This window comes from Amblyomma mixtum, chromosome 2 (genome assembly GCF_055824585.1).
Source record: "Amblyomma mixtum isolate Tamu chromosome 2, ASM5582458v1, whole genome shotgun sequence".
NCBI lineage: Eukaryota > Metazoa > Arthropoda > Arachnida > Ixodida > Ixodidae > Amblyomma > Amblyomma mixtum.
In genome coordinates, this window is record NC_143013.1 from 308,893,941 (window position 1) to 308,918,538 (window position 24,598).

General features: G+C 45.1%; 1 protein-coding gene across 1 annotated transcript; it reads right to left on the reverse strand.

Moving 5' to 3' along the window:
* Nucleotides 1-1,853: 1,853 nt before the first annotated feature.
* LOC149364902 (scoloptoxin SSD14-like) lies at nucleotides 1,854-24,160 on the reverse strand. The gene is made up of 12 exons (XM_089568771.1): nucleotides 24,105-24,160; nucleotides 19,870-20,097; nucleotides 17,520-17,642; nucleotides 15,622-15,719; nucleotides 12,544-12,742; nucleotides 11,313-11,476; nucleotides 8,614-8,818; nucleotides 7,694-7,769; nucleotides 5,004-5,197; nucleotides 3,852-4,086; nucleotides 3,007-3,120; nucleotides 1,854-2,000 (listed from the first exon to the last, which is right to left on the reverse strand). Exons 1-12 carry the CDS (start codon nucleotides 24,158-24,160, stop codon nucleotides 1,854-1,856), a joined length of 1,839 nt encoding a protein of 612 aa, XP_089424897.1.
* Nucleotides 24,161-24,598: the final 438 nt, after the last annotated feature.

Genomic DNA, 24,598 nt, shown 5'->3' on the forward strand with positions numbered 1-24,598 from the left:
CACAAAAATTACACCTTTTAATACGAAATTGGAAAACGAGGCCATTGAATCCGTATCCTTGTTCTAATACTTAGATGTCATATTATCTAATGACCGAGCATGGAATGCGGACGTTGTTAACGAGATAGCATCAACAAACAAAACATTACGCTTTCTTCAATGATAACTTCGTTTGCCGGCACTCAACATAAAAACTGCTCGCTTGCAATAGACATTCGCCTTATAGAATTCGCACCATGTTAGCCTCAAAGTATTTCCAAGCAGCCCAAAATCGGGCTGCCAGGTTCCATTCATATTCATGTGACTTGAGCGTTTCAAGTTTTAAAAGCTGTTTCTGGATTATCACCTCTTTGTTTACGTCGCTGCATAGCCAGCCTTTCCTTGCAGCACATATTAGGCCATCATCGTACATACCACAGCGCACCAACCACTCACTTGAAGTTTTTTCCCGATGTGCCCGAACTACTATTTTTACGCTGCTACCTGCTTATGGCAAGCTCACCCGGTTTCGCGACGTCCGCGTCTACATCAGGGAGTCCGTGGTCACGTGACCACCGTCACAGTGCGCAACAGGAGAGAAAGAGACCAGAGGAGGAGAAGACAAAGGAGAGCCAAGTTCGCGCGTGACTGGCGGAGAAACAGCGCAAGACGTCACGGCGCAGTATACACACGCCACATGTGTTGATTGCAATCCCAGATTTGTGGCGCCGGCGTATGGAGCGGCTGGGCGCCGCGCAGAGACGCTCCGACGTAGCAGGTCAGTCGAACCCAAGGCAGAGAGACCCGATGCACAAACATGGCAGGGCAGTCTTAGTGAAAGGAGTTCTGTGGACGAGGTGGAACGGCGTCATGCCGAAGCCTTGGCTCGGGACGCACACCAGCTTGGAAGCGCTCTATACGTCCGGAGCCCAGCAGGAAGAGCGTCCATTACCGCGTTGTTGCCTTAGAGCGTTAAAAGCGTGTAAGGAAAGAACGCGGCAATGAAGCGAGGCTTGCCGGGACCTCGAAGTAGTGTGCCCCGCGAAGAGGAGCGAAGAGACGAGGTGTACGAGGGCCTCGATGTGCCGGATCGGCAAGGGGATCCAATAGAATTGGTTAAGCATTTCGCGCAACAAACTAGCGCCGATATTCGCTGCATTAGGCGATGATCACTGGGTGATGTTTTTTTTTTTATTTTCTTCATTAAATAATGACGTCCGTATAAAGCCGGTCGGCCACCGGGTCGATATGCCTAAATTTTGGTAGGCAGTTCTGCACTAGCTTGGATTTCTTCCGGTTGGTCATCAGCATTAACCCATATTAGCTTGAAGTTCAGAAAATTAAAAAATAAAGTATTTTGATATAACATTTTTATTTCAGTTCGTAATTAAGGATAACCTTTTTATTGACGGACATATGTAGCTCAGCATCCACTTTTGAGCCCTCCTTATCGTGTAGGGCTCTACATAAATTCTCTACTCTTGAGCGTGGTGAAACTTAAAACATCTGGCATATACTGTAATGTCACGCTTCACATCACACTTTAGAATTTTCTCATGCGAAAGCGAAACTCTGGTTTTCTCTTGTTATACGCGTCCCGGTGCAAAAATAAATGTTTTGAAAAATGAACAAGCAAATCGACAACCAGGGCAGCACGCGAACAAGCGAACACGCGAACAAAAAACAAAAATTGGTCAGAACTGCACAATTTGGGAAAATAATACCGAGCACAACTTGAATATTTTGCGAGGCTTCAGATTATTTTGTGCATGCATATAGGATGCGAGAAAAAAAAGATATAAAACTCTCAGTACAGCGTGGTGACCGTTGCAGTTTATTGGCGGTGTTTGAGGATGCATAGACGTCTTTGCGTGTCATTCGCCGTCGACGGAGCCTCCTTTTCTGAAATCCGAATTGGCGTAAATGCGTCCGTCGTGTTCATGTACGCCCATGACGACGGAGAACCTGCCCGTCGGGAAGGTGACATTGTGTCCCCGCCTTGTAAGTTCCTCCACGTACTTCTGTAAGTCCACGCATACACATGGTTACCTCGTGCTCCACTGGCAAGGTGGCAAAGTTAAGCGCCTTCATTTTTGTTCAAGCTGTTAATAATGTAAGCAGCGCGCACGAACAGGTGGCTCCGTTCGAGGGACATACTCGCTTTGGGCAATGAGTACAACTCCGCACATGTATTGTTCTCAATAAAAACTGAATCTCGTGCTTTTTCTGGCAATGTTCGCGTTTGTTCGGCGGCGAAATGCGCATTTATCGGCGAGAACGTAGGACTGAAAAATCTTCCTGCCACTCGACTCAAACTCGGGACGTCTGCACCGAGAAGGAGTAGTTGCCGCAGTTTTGAAGTGAATGGCTTTGTAGCGTTCCCTCTGGGATCGGCTCCCAGAAACGGTGTCGATGCACGCATATGCATTTTACTTCAGAAATCGGACGGTGGTAGCGACAATTCGTTCATTTTTATCTTTGTTTATAAAAGCACTTTTTCGTGAATGGCATCTAAGCGATTACAACGCGGTACGCTATTAATACAGATCAATTTCTTTTTGACCTCAACGTCTCATTAAGAAAAATTCTTCTTCACACGTTTAGAGTACAAGTGCCAGTTACAACAGCACGCAGAAATTTACGTCTTTGGGTGTGCAGTACGTGCAAATGACGATGAAATCCCATGAGTTTAACTTCAGCACATGTTTAAATTCAGACCATTTTTAACGATTTCTTTATTATTTTCCTAAAGATACTTACTACAGGCATTCGGCATGTCTTCATCCGTCAAAAATAATTCGAAACATATTTTCAAGTTCTTAATAATTCGACAAGGCACGCCTTTCTCTTCCTTCTTATCAGGCTTAAGAAACTGGCTTTCCACTTTTAAAAAGACAGGTATGCACGCTGTGAAATTAAGCGAACTTGAAGTAAAATAAAATAAAGGCTATATAAGGGAAAACAATTTTCTAGTCATGGCTAGGGAAATGTTCACAAGAAAACGTTACTTTCTGGTAATGTCCTCACCTTGGGGAAGCATTTTTCCACATCGAGCACATCGGGGAAGAGCTGATGGTGGAGCCTGGGGTAGTCGATAGCCTGCTTGATATCGTTCCCTTGCCACAATGTCCGCATTGACACCTGCAGGTTCAACAAAATAAGCAAAAACCACACTTAATGGAGAACCCTTTTCAACATCGTTCCCCATAGCCCACGTGCAGCTTCGGGACCCCACAAACCAATTTTTGCTAAGACGGCTGTGGATTGAACTAATCAAGAGGAGTGTACTCGGTTGTTTGCATCGCCAAGCTTTTGCGCAATCTTGATAGTTGTGCGAAAAAAAAAAAAAGGTGTTTCTCTGTACAATTCGTGGGTAAAGAAATGGTAGCTGGCGTTTTAGGTTAACTGGCTGAGCGCTCCAACAAGGCCGTAATTGAGATGAGTATAAAAAAATGAGGCCTGCGGTACTTTTCTCCTCTTTGATAATGTTTGTTTGTGGCTTCTGCCAATCTCAAAAGTATTATTGGAACCGATGGTTCATCACGTAGACCAGTTTTCTCTTTTCCCAATTTGTAGAACTACGTTTAAATACTGATCTTGGAACCATAACGGCGTTTCTTTAAAAGCTTCAATATGCCTAATGGTACATATGACTAGAATAAGTCGTGCAGTGTTAAGAAGGCTAGATTTCTCGGACATGAGAACGTGTTCGCTTTACTAGATGAATGTATCCGAAAATCTAAAACCAAACGCTATTGCGCTCGGACGAGTTAGCTTCATGTCCGAAAGATATTTAAAAGGCAGCGGTAAGGACTGCGCTTAGGATGCTCGTACAAAAATACTCCGGAGCATGAAAACATGCAGTAGCAAACCTGTGCGACGCCGGTGGTGATTTTCGATCCTCCTGTGCCACCTAACGCAAGTTTCACATCCCCGTTCTTAACGAAAATTGCGGGTGCCATGGACGACATGGGCCGCTTTCCTGGTTCGATGAAGTTCGCTGCCGAAGGCGCCACGTTGTAGAAGTTGCTCTTTCCGGGCGTCGAGAAGTCGTCCATCTGGTTGTTGAGTAGCACCCCCGAACTGGTGCGCACCAAACTGCCAAAGCTGCAAGGAGGAATAACGTGTCTTTAGGTTCACTACCGGGAATGAGAAATCAAAGCCACTGTTTTCATGTGTAAATAATCAGGCCCAAAAGGAAGGAAGCTTATGCCTCCGCGGCAATTTGTGAAGCCTCGCTCTTGGAAGCAGGAACATATTTTAAATTTCGTTTTCATGATTTTGTTTCGCAGCAGAGAGGAGAGATAAAAGGAAGTTGTACTGGCTGACGTGATGACAAAGAGCTTGTGCAATCGCATATCAGGTGACTATGGTTACAATGGTGCCAAAAAGCTGCATCAGCACATTAACTGGTGACATGTCTATTTTTTCCTCTTGTTTTAATGGCTCTCTTTCGGCTAGAAGGATTCTCGAAACTCTTATTACGGTAGGTGGAACCTACTTGCTGAAAATGTCGTGAATTGTACCGTGCTATCAAGCTTCCTGTCGAACAAAAGCAGCTATTCGAAATGTCGCGCTTTTACTGCTTTAAAGAATACGAAGCAAAACATATTTGTTAAACCGATTTTGCAGACGAATACAGAAACAAAAATTCGACCACTGCCCAAGGCTGCTTCGGTTGGTTTCAGTTTCAATGAGCACTAACGCGACAGCTAACTGTGACATCGGGCAGCAGTATAGACTTTCGATACGAAGTACAGTGGTACAGAACATTGAACGTGACCTGATTCAATTCCGCGCGCTCCGCATTTCAGCAGTTCTTTTTATTTGACCAACATTAAATATGGCTTGTCTCGAACACACCGGTACCTCAGTGTTTTATGATCCTCAGGGCTGTCTGAACTTAATCGTGCCGTCCTTTCACTGTTGACTTAGTTAATCAAGGTCGCCATGCGCGGTGATTGTGTTCCTAAACCATGCATTTCCTATTTGTAACTAATGTGGAGGAAGAAATTATTACGTACTATGTGTTGATGCTGCTGGAGACTGCGATGACGACACCGTCTGGGCCCCAAAAGGTAGCGTGTGCCGTGCCGTGGTCCGGCGGCGAGGACTCGTTCACGAAGCCATAATGCCCAGGATCCGAGAACGTGTGACTGTCATATATCTTTCCTTTGGAGCCTTTAGCGAATTCGGCGGAAGTCATGTTGCCAACCAACTGCATTGAAGAAAAAATGTTGAAGCAAAAGAAGAACAATTTTGTCAGCGACGAAAATCAACAAAGCATGAAGGTTTTGTTGAGACCTGCCTGTTTCTGACGGTTATCAAGGGATGTTCAGTGTCTGAGATCAAATCGGCATGTACATTACAGCCGATTTTGAATTCATTTTGCCGCTCTCATGAGCTTTCTACAGTAAGCAAAATTATCCCATTTTGCACTTCTCATTCATTGTAATGGTTGCACATCGGGTGGTATCCAGGAGGTAGCCAAATCTCTAAAAATGTAATGCAATATTGTGAAAATACTGCAATTATTCTTTACGCGCAACCGCGACTCAACAATTACGTCTGTTCATATAGCGGGGTGCATGCTTAAGCTACTTCCGAAGATGTCGAGAAAGACAGCAAAAACATTTGTCCATACGTTCTGCGTGGTCTGGAACTGGAAACGTGGTACTCAGAGAAAGCCTCCAGTGAAACTTGGAAAGATATGACAAGAGTTCCCTGAATAACTTTTTCCCCCTGGCTTTGTACTCGGTTATCATGCTTACACGATTTAACATTCATGCTCGCTTTGAATCATTACTTAAAATTTCGTTTTTTTTTTTTTTGCCAACGCCAGAAATTAAGATCGATCCACAAGTTGAAAGACTAAGTTACTTCCGGTCCCACACTGTACTGGGATGCTACGGTGGGAATTAGTTCTCAGTGTGTCAAGAATCTGTGTGTTAAGTCCGTGAGTTTTGTCCGCTATCTGCACTGCATACTTCGGCTGCCTAGTATGGTAGTCTCTAGTATGGTTGGGGCGAAACAAAAAAAAAACATGTACGAATTCCAGATAGGAAACATTTTGCGCTCCACTCATGTAGCTCGCTTTTTTTCGTACACAGGATAATGGAGAAAGGCCGCAGGGAATTTATCACACCGGCAAGCGCTGGCCACCGTGGTATACTTTTTTTGTTGGCATAAATGGCGCTTATATCAACAGTGATTTCCACCCCTATACATGAGGCAGGAAACCGCTACATGCGCATAGCTAATAAATGTACTACATTGGTCTTCTCATGGGTAATGAGGAAAAAAATGATACAAAAATGATAATTTGCATGAGGTCTTTGGTGGCAGGTATTGGAATGCGAAACAAGGCGCCACAGTGGAGCATGAAAACGCTCACATCAGTGACAGGACACCATGTCTGAGAATGAGTATAGGCGTCGATATTTTCTTGGACTGCTTCTACAAAAAGTTTTGCTTTCTTTCCTCAATGTTTTGTTTTGCGCGCTGTTCATCGTCGCCTGTGTGTGAAGCAAGTCGTATTTTAAGAGAACAAGTTTTTTTTATGATGTGAACAGCGCGAACTACAGGGGACAAGAAAAGAAGGGACACAGGACGAGCGCTCGTCCTGTGTCCCTTCTTTTCTTGTCCCTTGTAGTTCGCGCTGTTCACATCATGAATATCTACCAACTCGCCCAACTGAACGTTTTGCTAAAGTTTTTTTTGCTGTGCGGGTTCTTCAGCAGGTCATGTCAGCTCAAGCCCTAATCGCCGGAAAATAATGAGCAAACAGCCTTAACTAAAAAAAATAACAGACGACAACGCGTGATAAAAAAATCAGAAGCGACCGCGAAAGCTGTACTTTAACCCTGGCGAAATTGCTTCCTTCTAAGCACCTTTGTGTTACACGACTCCTTATGGCACAATCACTACAGGGCCTACCGCACAGCCAGCAGTACGCATACGAATTAACCCACCCGAATCATAAAAGCACTGAGGCACTTTTTTAGTACATGGTTTCAGCGCATCAAAATTTAGACGCAGAGCAAACAAGGAACCCATAGACGCCGGACAAAAACGCTGACCGGTGTTTTCCCGGCACGCATGTGTTCTTTCTTCATCCTGCGTCTATGCGCTGAAATTATGCACTAAAGACATATAGAAAAACTAATGAAAAATATCCAACAACTCCGTCTTTCTGCCTTAACGAATGTTAGTTTTCGAGAGCACTGACAACCCGGCTGGGTATGATCGCTACTGCCGAAGCTCGCGAGGAAAATTTGCTCTCTGGCAAGCAAGTGAACACTGGCTATTATGTGCTACGACGCCGGCGCTGATGGTGACATTGGCGCTGTTTGCCCTGAAAAAGTTCCGCATATAGCTATCGCTATGAGAAAGAGGTCTGTTGAGAGAGGATGGTAGAGAGGTCGGCCGGAGGGACCATTTTCTGCCCCCCTGCTCTAAGACGGAGAGGGGGAAGGGGAGATGAAAGAGGGTTCAGTTCTTCGCCCGGAGGTAGGGCAAAAAAGAATCTGGGAGATTTATTTGCTTATCCTCTCCCGTCGAACTGCGTTGACGATAATATGCAGATTTGCTGACAGTGTCTCCAACAGTTCATTTCGGAGACTTTGCTGTGCACCAAAAATGAACTATGAATGCCTCGATCATCGTGCCTTCACATGTATGTCGAAAGAAGTGCGCGGCAGCAAGGAATACGTACCTCGCTGCAGTTCACAAAGTCGGCATCTCCAAGGGAACTTCTTCTGGCGTAAGCAAACTTGCAGGCTTCAGCGAACCTGTTCAAGGGGTGACGAGCATAGAGGTGGGAGAGTTGACTTTCCTATAAGCTTACAAATGCGAGCTGAAGTTGACACTTTGCTGCATTTGGGCAAGAAGTAAATATACGCCTAGGCTATCAAGCAAGCATAATCAACTATTATTTTATAGTTTCTAAAATGAAATAATTTTTCGACGTTTATTTCTCCCGTAACGACTAAAAATTAGCGTCACCAGTGCGACATACATTGAGTTCTTGAACGAACAACTGTAAATTCACGATTAAAATGAGAAGAGTTATATACAGATTTATTATTCTCCAACCAAATTCGCACCAACCTCGGATTGCAGACTTATAACTATAGACTGGCAAGCCTGGTGTTCTAAACTTAATGAAGAATGTCAGGCCAGTACACCGCACTCGTGGTTGATCCGTGCAGCCAGGCGCCTTTTCGAGCCTAGTCGAATACGTCTATAGCCAGCTCAGCCGCCGAAGAGGCAGATCGCTTGCATACTCTGTCAAACAACTTGTTCTCAGCAGAGCGGGAAGCAAAGAGCGCTTGTAGCTTGAGCCATAGTCCTTCAAAACATTGAAAGACTGTGCTTGAACCCTACTGAGGACAAGATGAATAGCAGTGGCAGTACATAGAAGAAGCTCGCTTTTCCTTAAGACGTAATCCTTAAGGCGCAGCTACTTAAGATGTAATACGGTAATCTTGAAGCTTAGTTGTCCCTAAACTCGAGGGGCATTGTGGCAGGGGCCGTCAGTTCTGAAAGAACGCGACCTCAGGGGGCCGCAACTTCATGGTTTCTGTAAGATCGTTTCAACGCTGCAAGTTAAGTAAACACAAAAGCCGACATCACCTCTGCAGCGTGAGCACGTCGTCATCTAATCGAGCGCTCTCGTTTGCCCGGAACTGGTCCATTATTTCGAGGATGTAGGCGAGCACCGGTCCGCTCCCTGGCGGTGGCACCGAGAACATCGTGAGGCCGTCTTTAAAGGTCGCACTGACCGCGTCCACCCACTTGACCGTGTAGTTTTGCAGGTCTTCCATCGTTATTATTCCACCTGGATGATAATAGGGCAAAGTGCGGAGAAGTGATTGCGCTGGTCGTAGCTAGCAGCACGAAAAAAAAAAAAAAATACACGCTTTTCCAAGCCTTCGGGTTCAGTTCGTATTCCCTGTAATTCTACATGAACGTATTTCCACTGAACGGATCGCGTTGTAAGGCCGATGACTATATCGGTTATCAAATTCTGAAAATAAGGCAAACATATAAGTACTGTATGGGACTAAACTCTCCAGGACGCCTGAGTGACAAACGACACCGACAGCTCTGTTATTACCAGAGGACTAGTAATCACACTTGTGAAGGGGAAAGTCAGACGCACGAACTCTACTCTCTGATGCTGAAAATAGGTGTTCATTGGCATATGTTGCACTTATATATCCCTGTATTCGTTTTAACATGTCCTGGATAACTTCTGTCTCAGAGAGCACGTACACTACGAAAATGGAGGTGATATAAGCTTAGACAGGTAGTCGGAGCTACATACATCAATGTTATAGGTATACGAGATAACTCAAGGAAAAAAGAAAAACTTAGACCTTTTTATTGCGTTTTCATATTTCCAGGCAAGTTTCAAAATCAGTAGGCAAACACAGTGATCAGTTTGACTCCTGCGATGATGATCTTATTTTGCTAGCTGTTCTTTACCCTGTACAGAGGAAATGTAGAGCGACGCATATCTGATTTATAAGTTGAGCACATTGCAATAAGGAAGTTAAAATAATGTAATATACTTCTTCCCCTCTAGTTATGTAGCCACGCGTCTTCCCCATCGTAACTATACGCATCGTAGGTCGATGACTATGCCACGTCATGAGACACTAAACATCACACACTCCCTGCAGTTCAAAAATTCTTATTCCAATCATACTGGCTGCCATGCTAATCCTTAAAATATTTCTATTTCTGTCTCTTTCGAATTAAGACCAGACGCTATCGTTAATAGACCCTCCTGGTCACGCTTTGCTGCTTGCGTTATCGCTGCGTTTTTGTTTCTGCCCCTTTCTTACTTTCAATTTTTTTCCTTCCGAAGCTTTCTGGCTGATTAGCGCCTCTGTACCTCCTGATTCTTGGATGCAGTATGGGTATGCGCAATTTGTATTTAGTATAATCATCATCATCAATACATCGAACCTGGCGTCAGAAGTGAGTTGATGTGCTCGTGGCTGTCTCCGGAAACACGCGACAGTGTGTCTTGGTGACTTCCTTTTTGAAGTCAAGTCAGCCTGCTCTGTGTTCGGGGTCGTTGAATGACGCTACGTAACGTGCGCTGTCTCTCTGCCACGGTTCTTGGGGCCGCCAAGAGATTCGCCGGCGAGCTACAAACCTCCGGACTGCATTCAGAAACTCCTCCAGAGGTCTTTACTTTCGCCACTTCTGAGAATTGGACTCAGTGCATGAAGCGCTTCCTTCGCTGCAGCGCAATTTCAGGATTGTACGATCGGCCAGAAGTACAGCAGGTCGACATGCTGTAGTATCCGATAGGCCCGCAAGCAGAGGAAATCATCTACGCCCTCAAGCTGCCCTCTGGCGACAAGAGAAAGTTCGATCCCACGTTACAGAGCTTCACGAACTGTTTCATCCTGCGGAAAAACGTCCTCTTCGACACGGTGAAAACGACACGCCGCCAGTTTGACAACTGAAACACTTCTCCCATTGCACCCTGACAACCAGAGGCTATGAGCCTTCCAAGAAAGTTATCGACGGAGGCAAAAGCAAAACTATGATGCACGTCACGCAGGTCGGGTGTCTCCGGACTTAGAAGACAATATGGATGTCCGGATTTTCCACCTAGCGATGCCTGGTGTCGTTCAGCGACGGGCGGGAGAACAGAGACCCTACATGGTGGAAAAAGGTGATCCTCGATCCGACGCAACAGGACGCAACTAGTCCCGCTGGCGGCCGCCACTGCAGGTTCAGCCGGACTAAGTGGCTTCAACATATCTCGGCCGCTGAACAAACAACAACCTGTGAAATGCACTTTTCCGCAGGGCACTGGCTGCGGTGATCTGTGTTACGTTCACACCAGGAAACACACGTTTGTCGTGCCCCCAAAATATTTCAGGAGTGCTCTCTTGCCTCCTTTGCTGAAAAGCGAAGTATATGTAGATGCGAGTGTTCTTCATCGCGATTAACCCACGCTCTTCGACGATGAAGACGATAAAGGCCACGTGACGTGAACTTTCTTTTCTAAGGTTAACAACAACAACAAGAACTTTCGGGTCCCGTTGACATTCCATCCAGCACTAATCAGGTTTATGTAGCACGGCACAAGCGCATCTCCTGCTAAAATAAACTATTTGTTTTTTTTTTATGAAGCCGACATTGAACCTTAGAAATAAGTTAAGACAAACACATGTTCCAAATGTGATGCAAAGCCTCTTACTAGGCAGCCAGTATGAGGTCTGTCGTCAATGCCCCTTGCCCTGTTGTCAATGTCGTTAGGCCTGAATCAGACTAATTTAGAGATAAAATGGTGAATGCTCCCTTACCTGTCTTCCTAATTTCTTCAACAAGCTGTCTGGCGAATTCCCCCGTGTAGAAGTAGTCGCTTCCATTAGTGGCCACTGCCTGAAGCGTGTCTGCCAGGTCCTCTTGAACCAGCAGTTCTCCTTCGCCCAGCACTTTGCCCGTCGTAATGTTCATAAACGCTCGCCTGCACATCCAGCAACAGGAATGAATAATATTGATCACATATTTTTTCTCGGTGTGTAAATTATGGCTGAATAAAGTTCTAGTACTACTACTACAATATTTTTGTGTGACAAACTGCAGGATATAGCAGTACAGCTATTGGTTTATTTCATAAATGCCAAAAATTGCCTTGTTAAACTTCGCGAAAGAAAAAAAAATACCTGGAGAATGAAAAAGTTACCACGAAAACGAAAAAAAAAATTACCAGTCGTAAAAAATTAGCCCATTCCACACTTTATGTTCTCAAATAAAGAAAATGCGACTGTTTTGAGGTGCCAGACCTGGGAAGGTGGTGCGAATTCTTTCAAACTCACTTACATTAGCGGATGCGTTTGAGTTGGATTAAAGAGAAAGGGATAATAATAAAAAGAAAAGGACAGGTTGCGTGATGCAAAAATATAAAAGGAAAATAGAGATAAACGTCGAGTAGAGCGGGATGTGAAGGACAGTTTGCCGCGGCTGAAGATAAGTTTATGCCAGCTGCCAGCCCCAAAGGAAGGCAGTAAAACTTAGCGAGTTTGTGAGGAATGCCAAGGCATCATTTAGATGGCGCTACAGTTCACAGAGGGGCAGCAAAAGTTCACAGAACGGCAGTGGCTTTTTGTGGTCAAGTGCTTTCCGGTGCGGAGGGCGAAGTGCTGCTGGTGGAAAGTACGAATCCCTCCTAGTGAGCAGGCGCTGTGAAAACCCTCATCCAACCGCTGTGTGGTAGAGACTCAACAGTTTCCATACAGTTGGCGCTGCCACTTGTAGACACGGTTGCAGTGAGTGCATGGGCACCTTCAATAATTTTTTGGGGCGGCTGAGGACTGCAGCACGCAGGCCCGGCCCTGTTAAGAAGGAGAGCTTTGGTCAACCTGTTACACCAGATCACGAGTAATGTGTTTACCTATATCCCCAAATAAACTCCGAACCTGCAGTGACACTTTCTCGACTCGGTACATCTGAGGGGGCACAAACACCAAGAGCTGTACTCAGCCATAAGCTGAGCATAAGTACTTGATTTGGCGCCGACAAAACGTTCCTTACCTAGTTTTATTCGCTAGGGCGTTTGTGTAACTCGCTCCTGCTTTTAATGCATTTGCGAGATGTTTTCCCATGGGGAAGCCTTCCCTGGCGACGCGTATGGCGTCCTCGAAAAGGTCCGTCCAGTTCAGTGAGCCATTCAGGCTACGGTGCAGCTCCTCATAACCGCGCAGTTCTCCCGGCACAGCCACCGCCAAGCCACCTGCGTTGTTTCAACATGTCTTTCAACTTTGCCATGCGACGCATCTCCAAGATGTGCCACATCATTAATTGTCAATTACATTATTCTTGAGCACTTACTTTTTACACTGGCCCGTTTTTGTGTCACCTCACCGAGGTATTTTTTCTTCTAGTGGGGGAGGGAGTATCCAAGTGGGTAGCCTTAGGCTAGGACTGGCTTAACATGAAGGGTGTTTAACATAAAACTGTTTGCAGTTTTTATAAAATATGTTTTTGTGTTAAAAGAGCTATTATTAAGTATGGCACTGTAAGCGATGTTGTGCATCAGAATGCAGCTAAGGCGTGCTAACTAGCACGCTGGTTAACTAATATCTGATGTTTAACTTTTTATCTCTTTAACAGTTAGAATCCTCAATTATTTAGAGATTTTTAGCTCAACTTAACCAATATTCATATCAATTTTCGTATTTTCAAAAATGCGATTCTTGTCGCTTCTACAGCGCAAGGAATATCAGGCCCTCACAAGGGCGAAACCGCAACCGCGCGGTCGAGCGGCGCACCTAGCCACGCCTACGAGCGCACGTCACCCAGCAGCGCACCTGTCACGCTTTTTCAAACCTTTTTGAAGCGAAAGCGTCGCTATGGGACCTCAGTCTTAAATTTCTACAAATTCTAGATTTAAGTCCAAAAATTATCCAAATACTGCGCTCCTCGCACATGAATGCGTTTGTATCCGCTATGCACCCTGGCCAATCCCCCGCCGTGGGTATGTGCCATTAATCTAGAGTACATCATCATCATCAATAGAGGACCGTGTAAATTTGACCTTCAGCTGGGTTAGAGGTCAAACCATGAAAAAGAGAAAAAAGAAATTGAATCAATATCCATGACTGGGAGTCGAACCCGCGGTTGCGCGAACAGATCTCCTTTAAGGGCCGCTCAGCGAGACTACTAGGTTATTTTTTTTTATCGCCGCAGCCAACACGCCTCGTGTTAAACTGCACTCTCCCGCTGTGCATTGAAGAGCCTCGTCTCCATAAACTTCCCCCTGCTCCGTCCCGCGGCACTGCCTGCTCACCATCATCTTCTACGTAGCACACATCCGTGCTTTCGCTCCTATTCGAATGTAGTAAAAATTATCTGTAGTTTTTTTTGCGTATGCTGTTACGAGCCGGCTCCCGTGGGTGATCAGATGATAGCCGACGATGCAGCATCCAGGATGCGCGCCGCCCAATTTTGAGCTGTTCTCTTATGGGATAACTTCATAATTCGGCCTCCCATAAGTCCGCACCAGTTCTAAAGTGAATTATCATGTATGATTTTAGTGGCCTCAATGTTTCGCACCTTATAAAGCGCCGTTTAGGTTTTCTCCACTCACGGCGGGGAAACTAAAAGCGAAGGAGCGGCACAATATGCTTCCTTTCAGAAATTTCCTTTATAGTGTTTTGCTTGTCAACCGAACGCTAGCTGACTGACAGTTTCCATCCATTTTTGTCAAGCGTATGTGAAGAACTAGTCCGCACCAAGTAGTGAGTTCATAAAAAAGAACAGTTATCTTACTTACGCTGGACGACTGCAAACAGAGCTTCTTCACTTCTATTTTAGCAAGATCAACCAGGTGGCTCAACTTGTGTTATTGTTGTTATCTAGTATCCTAGTTTATAGCGATTCTGCTACAACTCGCGGATTTAAGCATGCTTCGCGAAATTTTTTGCTGGCACCCAAATTCTCATTTTTGCTACAGTTTTTACAGTCACCAATGGAAAGCCAGAACCATATGAGATCGAGTAATCTATTTTACTTTATTTGCACAAATATTACACAAGGGGGAGTTCCAGACCTCAGAAAAAGTTTAAAAAAATATTAATACCATTATAACGAAATCTCAAACTGTTCAAGCCAACCCTAGCCAAAGGAGGATCGACTGCAGGTCAGGTTTCTACCAGAAAAAAAGTTGGAGTGTGCAAGCTTGCCTGGGATTAGTCGAGATTCTCCAGTCGTAGCTGCTGAGTGAAGATGTACTAACAACTGCTCGAAAACTGCAATCTACTCAGAAAGACCACGGACAATTTCTTCCTAAGCAAGACGAACAAGATGGAAACTTCGGCGTGCTGCCATTTTTGGCTGGATTGGAAGTGACCTCAATACTCTCTTCCACTGATCTCAAACATTGTTTGTCACAATCAACTCTGTTTATTCATCTGTAATAGAGATCTAGTATCAAATAAGGATAACTCTTGGAGTGAAGCTAACAGGAAAACATTATTGATGCTGAGTTACAACACAACAACCGCATTCAATTTTAGATGAGGAACCTCTGCAGCATGCAAGCCATGGGCTCAAAATAAACTTGAATATTTCTTTCCTGCGTCTTACGCTTCCTGCTGAATTCCGCGAACTTTTTATTGTGCATCCACGGAATATAGAATTTTCTATCGCTGGAAGTTAGGGGCCTTAATCATAGAGTGCTGCATTCATTCGTTTGAAATTAGACATTCCTGAGGTGATTCTTGGCGCCTAATTGTTTTTCATCTTGCAGGCGCTCTCGAGTACTATTACGACGACAAAACAAATAAAGAAGTGAGCACAAAAACTGGTAGCCGCCGTATATAGTTTGAAGCTGCATACACAGGAACGAACTGCTGATGTTTTCAAGGCAAGGACACTTTGGTGGGTTTGATTTGATTCAGCCAGTTAAGGTTAATTTAAAGGAAAGTATAGCAAAAACAGAACTTGCGATAGCATGATGTTTTAAATGGAGAACTTTCAATCTCCCATTGTGAAGGGGCGCATTTGCGGTTTCTCAAATTATGTAATTGAAACTCAAACGATTCAACTAAATGTACCCCCACTTCTTTTCGTCGGTGTGCGATTTAGAACCAAAAATATGTCAACCCTTACCAAATTTACTCTGCCACGTCTTGTTGACAAACATGTCTTGAGTTGAACAGATTGGAGCCTTTTCGCGGGCGATCAATACTTTCGCTTGCTTAGTTTTCCTGAAGGAAGCAAGAGAGGTCAGTCTTTTAGTGCATCTTGCCTACAAACTGAAAAGTGTGCCTTTGAAGTTGCTTATTCCAAAATATCCGAGCTTAATACGACGCCGCTAATGTAAAAAGTGAAAGAGCTGGGCACTAACGATCTTAAAAAAAGAACTGCAGTCTGCTTGACATGAAAAGCACTGTACAATAGTTGGTAAGAAAAACGGACAGCAGCGTGCTCGAGGTACGCGTATAAGCTGGTAAGAAACTGCCAGTATTATCTTGCGCAGAGGAGTTGCTGCAGTTAGAGGTCGCATGGATCAGTTACCAAAAGGTGAAAAGAGCCTCTGTAAATAAAAATCTGAACACGTTTTCCTTTCATGCTGCTCACCAGTAAACCGTGCCCTAAGTTTATGACCAGAATTAATCTCAGTAGGAATCGCTTTCCTTGAGCATGTTACTTTACCTCTACTTTCGTGAAATGACTCTAGCTAACTTCCTTCCTGTCCCGAACGCTCATGCTTCCAATACGGTGCGCGCACTTGTGCTTTCCCATGTTGCAGGTTGCTATTTGTTTTTCTTCCTGCGTAAATACTAGGGTGAAATCAACGCTTTCTTCTAGAACTAATTTTGTAGCTGCTAACATCGTGCTTGTGATTACAAGATTGCTAGAAATTTTCGGTACATAAATGCCCATACGTTTCTTCCTGGCTTGCTAACCCACGATTATATCATTAGTTTTCATTAAAAAATGATTGTTAAATTATGAAGAATTTTAACCTGTTAACTCTTTGAATTTGTTTTCGCTTCCAGGCAGAGTTATCAGAAACATTGCGGATCCATTAATGGGCAAACTAAAATTTAAGGAACAGGAACCCACACCAGTTATGTTTGCTGTCTATCGAGGTGCCGTATTGGAGAGTTCCGGAATAATTTTTACCAGCTCGGGTTCTTACCTGCGACACATGGAGCGAGTGTCAGGTTACAGAACCCCAGCTGGTAAAAATTATTCCGGAGCTCTCCAACACGACAACTCTTTCTCTTTTCATTCTTTCACTTCCCTCATGGCGTGGTTAAGGTATCCGCCTGAGCAGTGACATTTACTGCACCTCTCCTTCTTCAAAATCAGTTCGAAGTGTTTAACTTACCGCCCGATGACAAAGAAGATTGCATGAGGCGCGCGGTATTGCACTGCGTGCGGGTGGTTACCTGATCGCGGGAAATATCTATGCATGACCAACTGGAGCCATATACTACACAGACCTCCAGGGCGTACGCAAAGTTCTTAATTTTAAATCGTAACTACACTCTATCTCACTAGTCGTTCGCAGCGGAGAGGAAGACAAGTGCGCTTGGCCACAGACTCCAGATTTGTCGCGTTGGAACGTGAGAACCACGCACTTGTGGGAGCTGCTGTCTCGCGTTCGTAGCTTTTACTCCATCGCAAAGAACTTATGGCATGAAATATAGCACTTACACCCTTGGCAGCAGTAAGGTACGGCGTCTTAGCACTCATACACAAAATTTCTGCCACGTGCAGCAGTATTGAAGAGCGGTGAAACTGCGTCTAGGAAGCAGAATAGCTTAATTGCCATCGCTCTATAGCTGGCGCGGGGCGCACTTGCATAGAAACCACCTAACTTAAATGAACCAATCAGCGAACTAAAAATCTGAAGACAATATAGGAAAATGCTACGTGGAGGGCAAGAAATCATCCTCATTAAGAAGCAAATTGAGTACTCGCACTTGTGGGTTACTGTGAGCGGACAGTTCCTAAACGGAACTAAAATGGTAAGATTTCGAAGGCAAAATACGTACCTGGAATAGATGGTGGCTATGAAACCTCCGCCTATGCCCATAGAGTGAGGGAGGACCACTCCCATGCACAGAAGGGTGGCGATGGCGGCATCCACTGTAGTGCCATTCTTTGCGAAGATGCGTCTGGATGAAAAGCAGTGTTGATCAAATGGTCGAAAATTGTTTTTAAGGAACAGTGCACAGTCTTTTCCTGATGACTTATAAACCGCAAAGACCAGTCCTATCTCTAGTTCACGCGACTCTACAGTTCCTTTGTCAGTGCGTATCAGGACCTTTTAGTATTGAAAAAAAAAACAACAAATATTTTGTACGCCTGCCATTACTCATCGGTGCACACGTCATCTCTCTCTGCTGGTGAGTTCAGAAACAAAGCACTTTCAAGTTTTCAAAATTTCGGGCAACGCTTTTGTTGAAAGGTGCAATGAACCTTAAACCTATAGCTGACCCGAAAGACGCAGGTTCGATCCCGGCCGCGGCGGCTAGAATTTCTTTGGCGGAGAAATTCTAGAGGTCCGTGTACTGTGCGATGTCAGTGCACGTTAAAGAACCCCAGGTGGCCGAAATTTCCGGAGCCCTCCACTACGGCGTCTCTCATAGCCTTAGTCGCTGTGGGACGTTAAACCCCATAAAATCAAAACCAACTTAAACCTATAGCGGGTTACGCTGTAACCTTCATTTTCCTACCGTCAATAAGGAGCTAGGCTGAGTTATCGGTGGTGCGCAGTTGCCGAATGGATGAAGCTTTGTTCCTAAGCGAGAATGCTCATTCTTTTAGAGGTCTAGCTGCTGCCGGAGTTTATGCATGGTGCTCCAAACGAGACCAGCTCCAAAAGTGCCAGCTAAAAGCACGAATGCAGGCCGGATTGCAAAAAAAAAAAAAAAAACTGGAACGTGGTCTTCTCGTGTTCTTGACGAATGTACCGCTATGAAATGTCTACGCGCTGCTTCTGAATGTAAAAAGTAAGGCAAAGAAAGGCTGGGCCATGTATGTGCAGCTTCTTTCTGAAGGCGTATTGCGCAAGCATGAAAGAACACTAAAGACGAGAAATACAGGGTTCAAACTTTCAGCTGATGCTATATGATATCGTAAATATGCGCAAAGGTAAAGCATGCGAAGTACGCGCCCCAAACAAGTAGGTAATAAAAGTCAAGCATGTGCGCATCCAAGATGAATCTCTAAACGAATCTAGCCTCCGAGCTAAACGGAGGAAACGTTTTGCTGTTCACATGTGCGCGTGCTCTACAATGACGTGTCAAGTGCATGCCTGGTTTATTGTATAGTGACAGCTCATGCTCCTTTGCGCAGTCATTAACACAGCGGCCTGTCTGGCCAATGGAGACACATCCGCATGTAAGCATAATTTCATGAAAGACTCGGGCGGTGCATCTCACGTGGTACGTCTTGCCATGCTGCTTTCCGCACCCAGGCCTTTTTGGCCCACGCTCTGAGATCAGTGGTCATGACTCGGAGGGCTTATGTGACTACGAAAAGGCCACGGGGATACCGCGTCTATTTCCCCCTTTCTTGATATAGTGGGCGACTTTTTGTGTGTACGACGCTATTGAAGACTCATCGTCCGCTCCATCCTTTCTTCTAGTTCTTGCTTTTTACCTTTCCAGACAGGGCTGTGATAACCGAATACAGGAAGGCTTGCTAAAGCTTAAAGGAAATATTGTTAAAACTGATGTGCATATTGCCTTGCTCACGACTTTGCAAAAACCGATTAAAGTCACAGGTTGGTATTTGCTCGTTTCACCATGCCACAAGCGCCGAGTCATAGGGAAGTAGGTCATTCTGTGCGAGGAGAGAAAAATGCCAGTAGACCTTACCGAAACTTAAAGCCACGGTCACAACTAAAAACTGCGAAGAAACATTTCATGGTAGAGCTCGCATAAAATTCATCCAAAGAGCATGCTCGATCTTTGCCGACGACTGCGGTTTTTACGAAACCTGTTTTTACCTTTATATCAGTGTGCTAGAAGTTGCATACCATTGTCTGTTGACATATCGATATGTCAATAAAAAACTTTAAGAAAAAAATGATTATTTTGAGCACTGCAGCTTTTAGCAAATCCGTCGACGCATGACAGAGACACGATATAGGTCGTGAAATTGGCTTTATAATAGAGTTATTTATTTATTTTTTATTTATTTACAGGTACCTTACAGGCCTCCAGGGAGGCATTGAGTAAGGGGGTAGCAATATATATGTTCAACAGTAGCTAGAAGAAACCAAAAATGCGTAGAAACAAACACTGTTACATTCTAAAAGCTGATTACAAATTATCACGACAGTACAAAATACTTATTTATAATAGACAGGTTAACGTTTAAACATTTCGTTACTACCTGGACACATTTGCGCAGGGCGCAGCGTCAGTGGAAACTGCCCAGTGGCTGTAGTTGCCGAGAAAGGACTCCGAAGGTGCAATGTTAAGTTCTCCGGATCCTGCTTCGCAGGTGATCTCGCCTTTTTCTCGAGAAGTAAGGGCCACCGACAAGCTGGCGAAGGTCAACACTGTGCTCCACGCCAGCAGCACGCCGCCCAGCTGAAGGAACACCGTAGCTGGACTTGTGCTGTTGAAGGTAAAAAAAAGCGACCAAGGTGCAATTCAATATACACTGCTATGGACCTCTACGTACGCAATTACATAGAGGCTGATTTTTGTACTAAAAGTCATAGTGCATTTCTCGACTGAAAAGTTTGCCCCTTTGTCATATAACCCACTCAGAACTCTGCTCCGGTGCGTGGAGTATACTGGTGCAAACATACGTACATGCAGTTTTTGTGAACGGTTAGTCGCGAAAAAAAAAAAGAAAGGTAAGAGGAGTTGGAAGATATGCAAATCTGTCTCTGCACTGGCATCTTAATGACGTTTTTACGTATTGGTCTCGTTCTGCAGAAAAGCCGGCGACGGCGTTACCGTCGTTGTAGTTGTGACCGGAAAATCCGGACTGGTCGAAAAGGTGGCTTCGCCACACGTGGAGTGCCGGATTTCAACAGTGGATGATACATAAAAAAACTACAGAGAATGTTTACTGCATTCGAATCGGAGCGAAATCACGGATTTCGCTCCGATTCGCTCCGAGAAGACGGCGGTGAGCAGGCAGTGCCCCGGGATGGAGCAGAAGGAAGTTGATGAAGACGACGCTCTTCAACGCACAACGCAAGAGTTAAAACTCTAATCTGGGCGAGTTGGTTCATAGCTTGAAAGGAGTACGTACTTGCGCGAAAGACGGGACGAAAACAAAGAAACACAAACGACATGTAGTGTGGTACAGTGTGGTGCAGTTCAACACGAGGCGTGTTGGCTGCGGCGATAGCCTAGTGGTCTCGCTGGGCGGCCCTTAAAGGAGATCTGTTCGCGCAACCGCGGGTTCGACTCCCAGTCATAAATATTGATTCAATTTATTTTTCTCTTTTTCATGGCTTGACCTCTAACTCATCTGAAAGTCAAATCTGCACGGTCCGCGACTGAAGCCCGAGGTCCCGTAGTGTAGCTTTCGCTTCAAAAACTGGTGATTAAAAGGTTTCAACATGACTCTGAAGTCATTAGGACATGTAGGTAAATAAAGTAGATAAATTCCGCTGAAGAGATAATTGGGGGTAATTGTAGCACTACATAGCACTACAAATGCATTCGAACTGCCGAAGGCAACACAGTGACGATCGCGGTCATGTTCTACCACCAACCCATTACCTGCCTTGCATTAGGCCTCCGCCTACTACCCACTGCCCAGCCGCCTCTACTCCTATATCAAGCCTGCGCCCAACACCCAACTTTTAGCCTCCAGAAAATACATCCACCGGCCAATCACACATCTGCTCTCTCCACAGATCTCCACACATCAGAAGTCTATGCAGCAGCGGAGCGAAAAAGTGACGGCGAAATCAAATTCAAAGGCGCAGTGGGCGGGGTTCATTTGAAAAGCGAGAATGAAAAAATGGCTGAGGCTTAACTTGGTTAAGCCTGGAGAATGCGAAGCATCATCGTGTCGCGTAATTTGGAGGCGCACAACCACAGCGACGGCGCGAGGTGGGCCCCCGTTTCTCCACTGTCATGACGTCATCGTGTCACGTGGTGTGACGTCATGTATCACGTGATTTGGAGGAGCACAACCACAGCGACGGCGCGAGGGGGGCCCCCGTTTCTCCACTGCCGTGACGTCATCGTGTCACATGGTGTGACGTCACGTATCACGTGATTTGAAGGCGCACAACCACAGCGACGGCGCGAGGTGGGCCCCCGTTTCTCCACTGCCGTGACGTCATCGTTTCACGTGGTGTGACGTCATGTATCACGTGATTTGGAGGCGCACAACCACAGCGACGGCGCGAGGTGGGCCCCCGTTTCTCTACTGTCGTGACGTCATCGTGTCACGTGGTGTGATGTCATGTATCACGTGATTTGGAGGCGCATAACCACGGTGAAGGGCTGAAGTGGTAGCTAAAGTAGTATGCTTCGCATAAAAGGTAATGAAAACATCAATACTGCTCACGCAGATCTGTCGCATCACCTCATATAACCGCCCCTCAATTTTTAATTTTCAACGTTTTCCTGTTGTTTCATAGTATCTCATGCTGCTGATTGCTATCATATGTTTGTCCATTTCCATGTCCTCCTGCCGTAGCCACCTGCCAGGATGCAGTATGCAAAAAAGAAATTAATTAAAAAATTGAGCTCTTATTTCGTTGAAGTGGGTATTTATAACTTGCGGAGGTCTTCTGGCAATCCAAATTGTCTTCATTTCGACTTTTATATTAAATTTGGACCGCTAGCTGCATCCGTATCACAACAGCAACTTTTTCCTCCACCTCATGTAATTAGTGAAATGACCTGGCAAGCTAGCCACTATACACAATGTCCGCTCTACAGGCTTACCATTTTGGGAGGGCGATTCCAGAAGACATTTAAATGAGCAAGTAAGTAACCGCGGTTACTGTGTTCCTTCTTGTTGAGCAGAAATGTGCACACCGTATTCTCTTCTGCCTGTAAGAGAGGATGAAGTAGGATGCTACAATATGCAGCAGGACTAGAGGAACAGTGATGATGACAGTGAATTTTTATAGCGCAAGGGCATCTGCGGCCAAAAAGTGCCATGGCACAAGTTTGTTTCTGCTGCTCAAGATGGGGTCGAAAACCCATTTCCCAAGCATTCCACCCTGATTAAGCCGAGCACCAGGCCTGGGGAAAACTTGTACCCTTTCTACCACCGGTGGGTACCCGGCGACACTGGGGATCGAACCCGCACCTCTCGCATGCGGGGACTAGCGGAACAAGCAGAATAAAGCAATCTTCTTTATTTGAACACCACAGAGGCTAGAACACACAGCGATATAGTCAATTAGTTGCTCGACAGGGAGTTCCCTCTGTACGTGACGTCGGGCGACACCCTCTAGTGCATACTTCTGTGTTCACAACACAGTGTTTACAAGCGCTTAGAAAAGCATAAAAGTAACAAAAGAAATAATGAAACAGTAAATTGAGTTTAAAATAACGAGCCAACTTTTTTATGCCCTTTATTAAATTCCGGGGAATAAAGAAGCAAAATACTAACGTAATTCAGATCAGATAACTCTCCCTTATGATTTGCATATTGTATGAGGTCAGTCTGATCAATTTGTGATATTTCAGTTCACCTTGCGAGGAATTCAATAGCGAAGCGAAGCATCTGTTTTTCTAATTAGTACTGGCACGGATTATGTACCAGGATTTATCCGTTCTAACTGTGTTCGGGGTTAGTATCAACACCGGCAATATAATTGAAAAGTCGTTTCTTGTTCTGCTCTAACTGTAGCAGCGATTTACTGGCATGTCAGTACCAACGTATAGTTTACTGCTAGCGTAATTTGGAGTCCACGAGGGTAATGATACAAAACGCTTTATTTCTGTTTTTTTTTAAATCAGGGAGGACTTTGAGCTTGATGGTACCCGATCAACAGGTGTCTGTGAAATAAAGACAGACTAGCGAGTTAGAAATTAGTATTTTAACCACGACTGGCAAGGAATCACGAACTTTAGACAGGATGCCATTCGCCCGAGAAAGATCATTGACATGAATATCTGAAGGAATATTCTTTTGCATTATGACTCGAGAGTTCTTTATTGATGAAACTGTTTGTACAGGGGCAGGCCCAAGCAGAAGGTTTGGTTCTGCGCCCACAAGTTTCTTTTTTTTTTTGGTCTGAATCGAATTAGTTTACTTCAAGGAAATATCCTGTCAAGTACTCGGCTTGCCTTTAGTGTTAATTCTGGACCAGTTGTATCTTTAAAATAGGCTCACGTCATCTGCATAAGTTCCAAGTCTGAGACAATCGCTAGTGAGTACTATGCCATTAATGTAAACAAAACGGAGCCAGAATGCTACACTGTGGAACACGTCAATAAATCGGTTTTATATGTGACAACCAGTTGCTGACAAGATACTCTGAATGGCGTGGCTTCTTCACTAAAATCTTTGCTCCTTTGAGCGAAATCAGCTAGCTGCCGCTCAACACCAACCAACGCGCCCAAGCGTCTACCTACATGAACTTCATTTCTTGCTTGATCGGCTCTTTTAGATCTCTTCAAAATCTTTCTTACTGTGTTCCCCTGAGCACTAGTGCTTCGTGCCGGAGACGCACTTTGGGCTTCTGCATCCCTAACCGTGATAAGGTATTGCTGCCAGACGTTATGCTGAACTTCAGTAGATTGGCTCCCCTTTTCTGTGAGCCACGGCATCAAGGTTTGCGAAATTCTACGGGCCCACAGGCAGCGAGAGACCTGTGTCTAAGGGAGGTCTCTGTAAATAATCCCGGAAGAGCAGCATAGATCAGCCATAGCCTTACTTACACCGGGGGTGCCAATTCTCGATGTCGGCGGAGAGCCCCGTCGAGTCTATCTGGCCATAATCCTCGAATATGGCCTCCAAAAGACTTTTTTCCTGAGAGAACACCTTCCATACGGCTGAAAGCTTCCAGATAGGAGATGAGCGTCGCGTTGTTTGTTTAGGCCCAAAGCTGGCTATTCGTTAAAGCGTGAAGTGCCCCGAGCACTCCCGTGAAGCAAGAGGCACTGGTTGCATCTAAAACGAACTG

Bases quoted from the DNA above. Each gene is read 5' to 3' on its own strand.
- LOC149364902 (XM_089568771.1), bottom strand. From the start codon at position 24,160: ATGCAGAAGCCCAAAGTGCGTCTCCGGCACGAAGCACTAGTGCTCAGG. The intron at 20,098-24,104 runs GTAAGAAAGATT...TACCTTCAACAG, and splicing joins CTAGTGCTCAGGGGAACACA to CACAAGTCCAGCTACGGTGT. The intron at 8,819-11,312 runs GTAAGGGAGCAT...ATTATCATCCAG, and splicing joins TGAAGAAATTAGGAAGACAG to GTGGAATAATAACGATGGAA.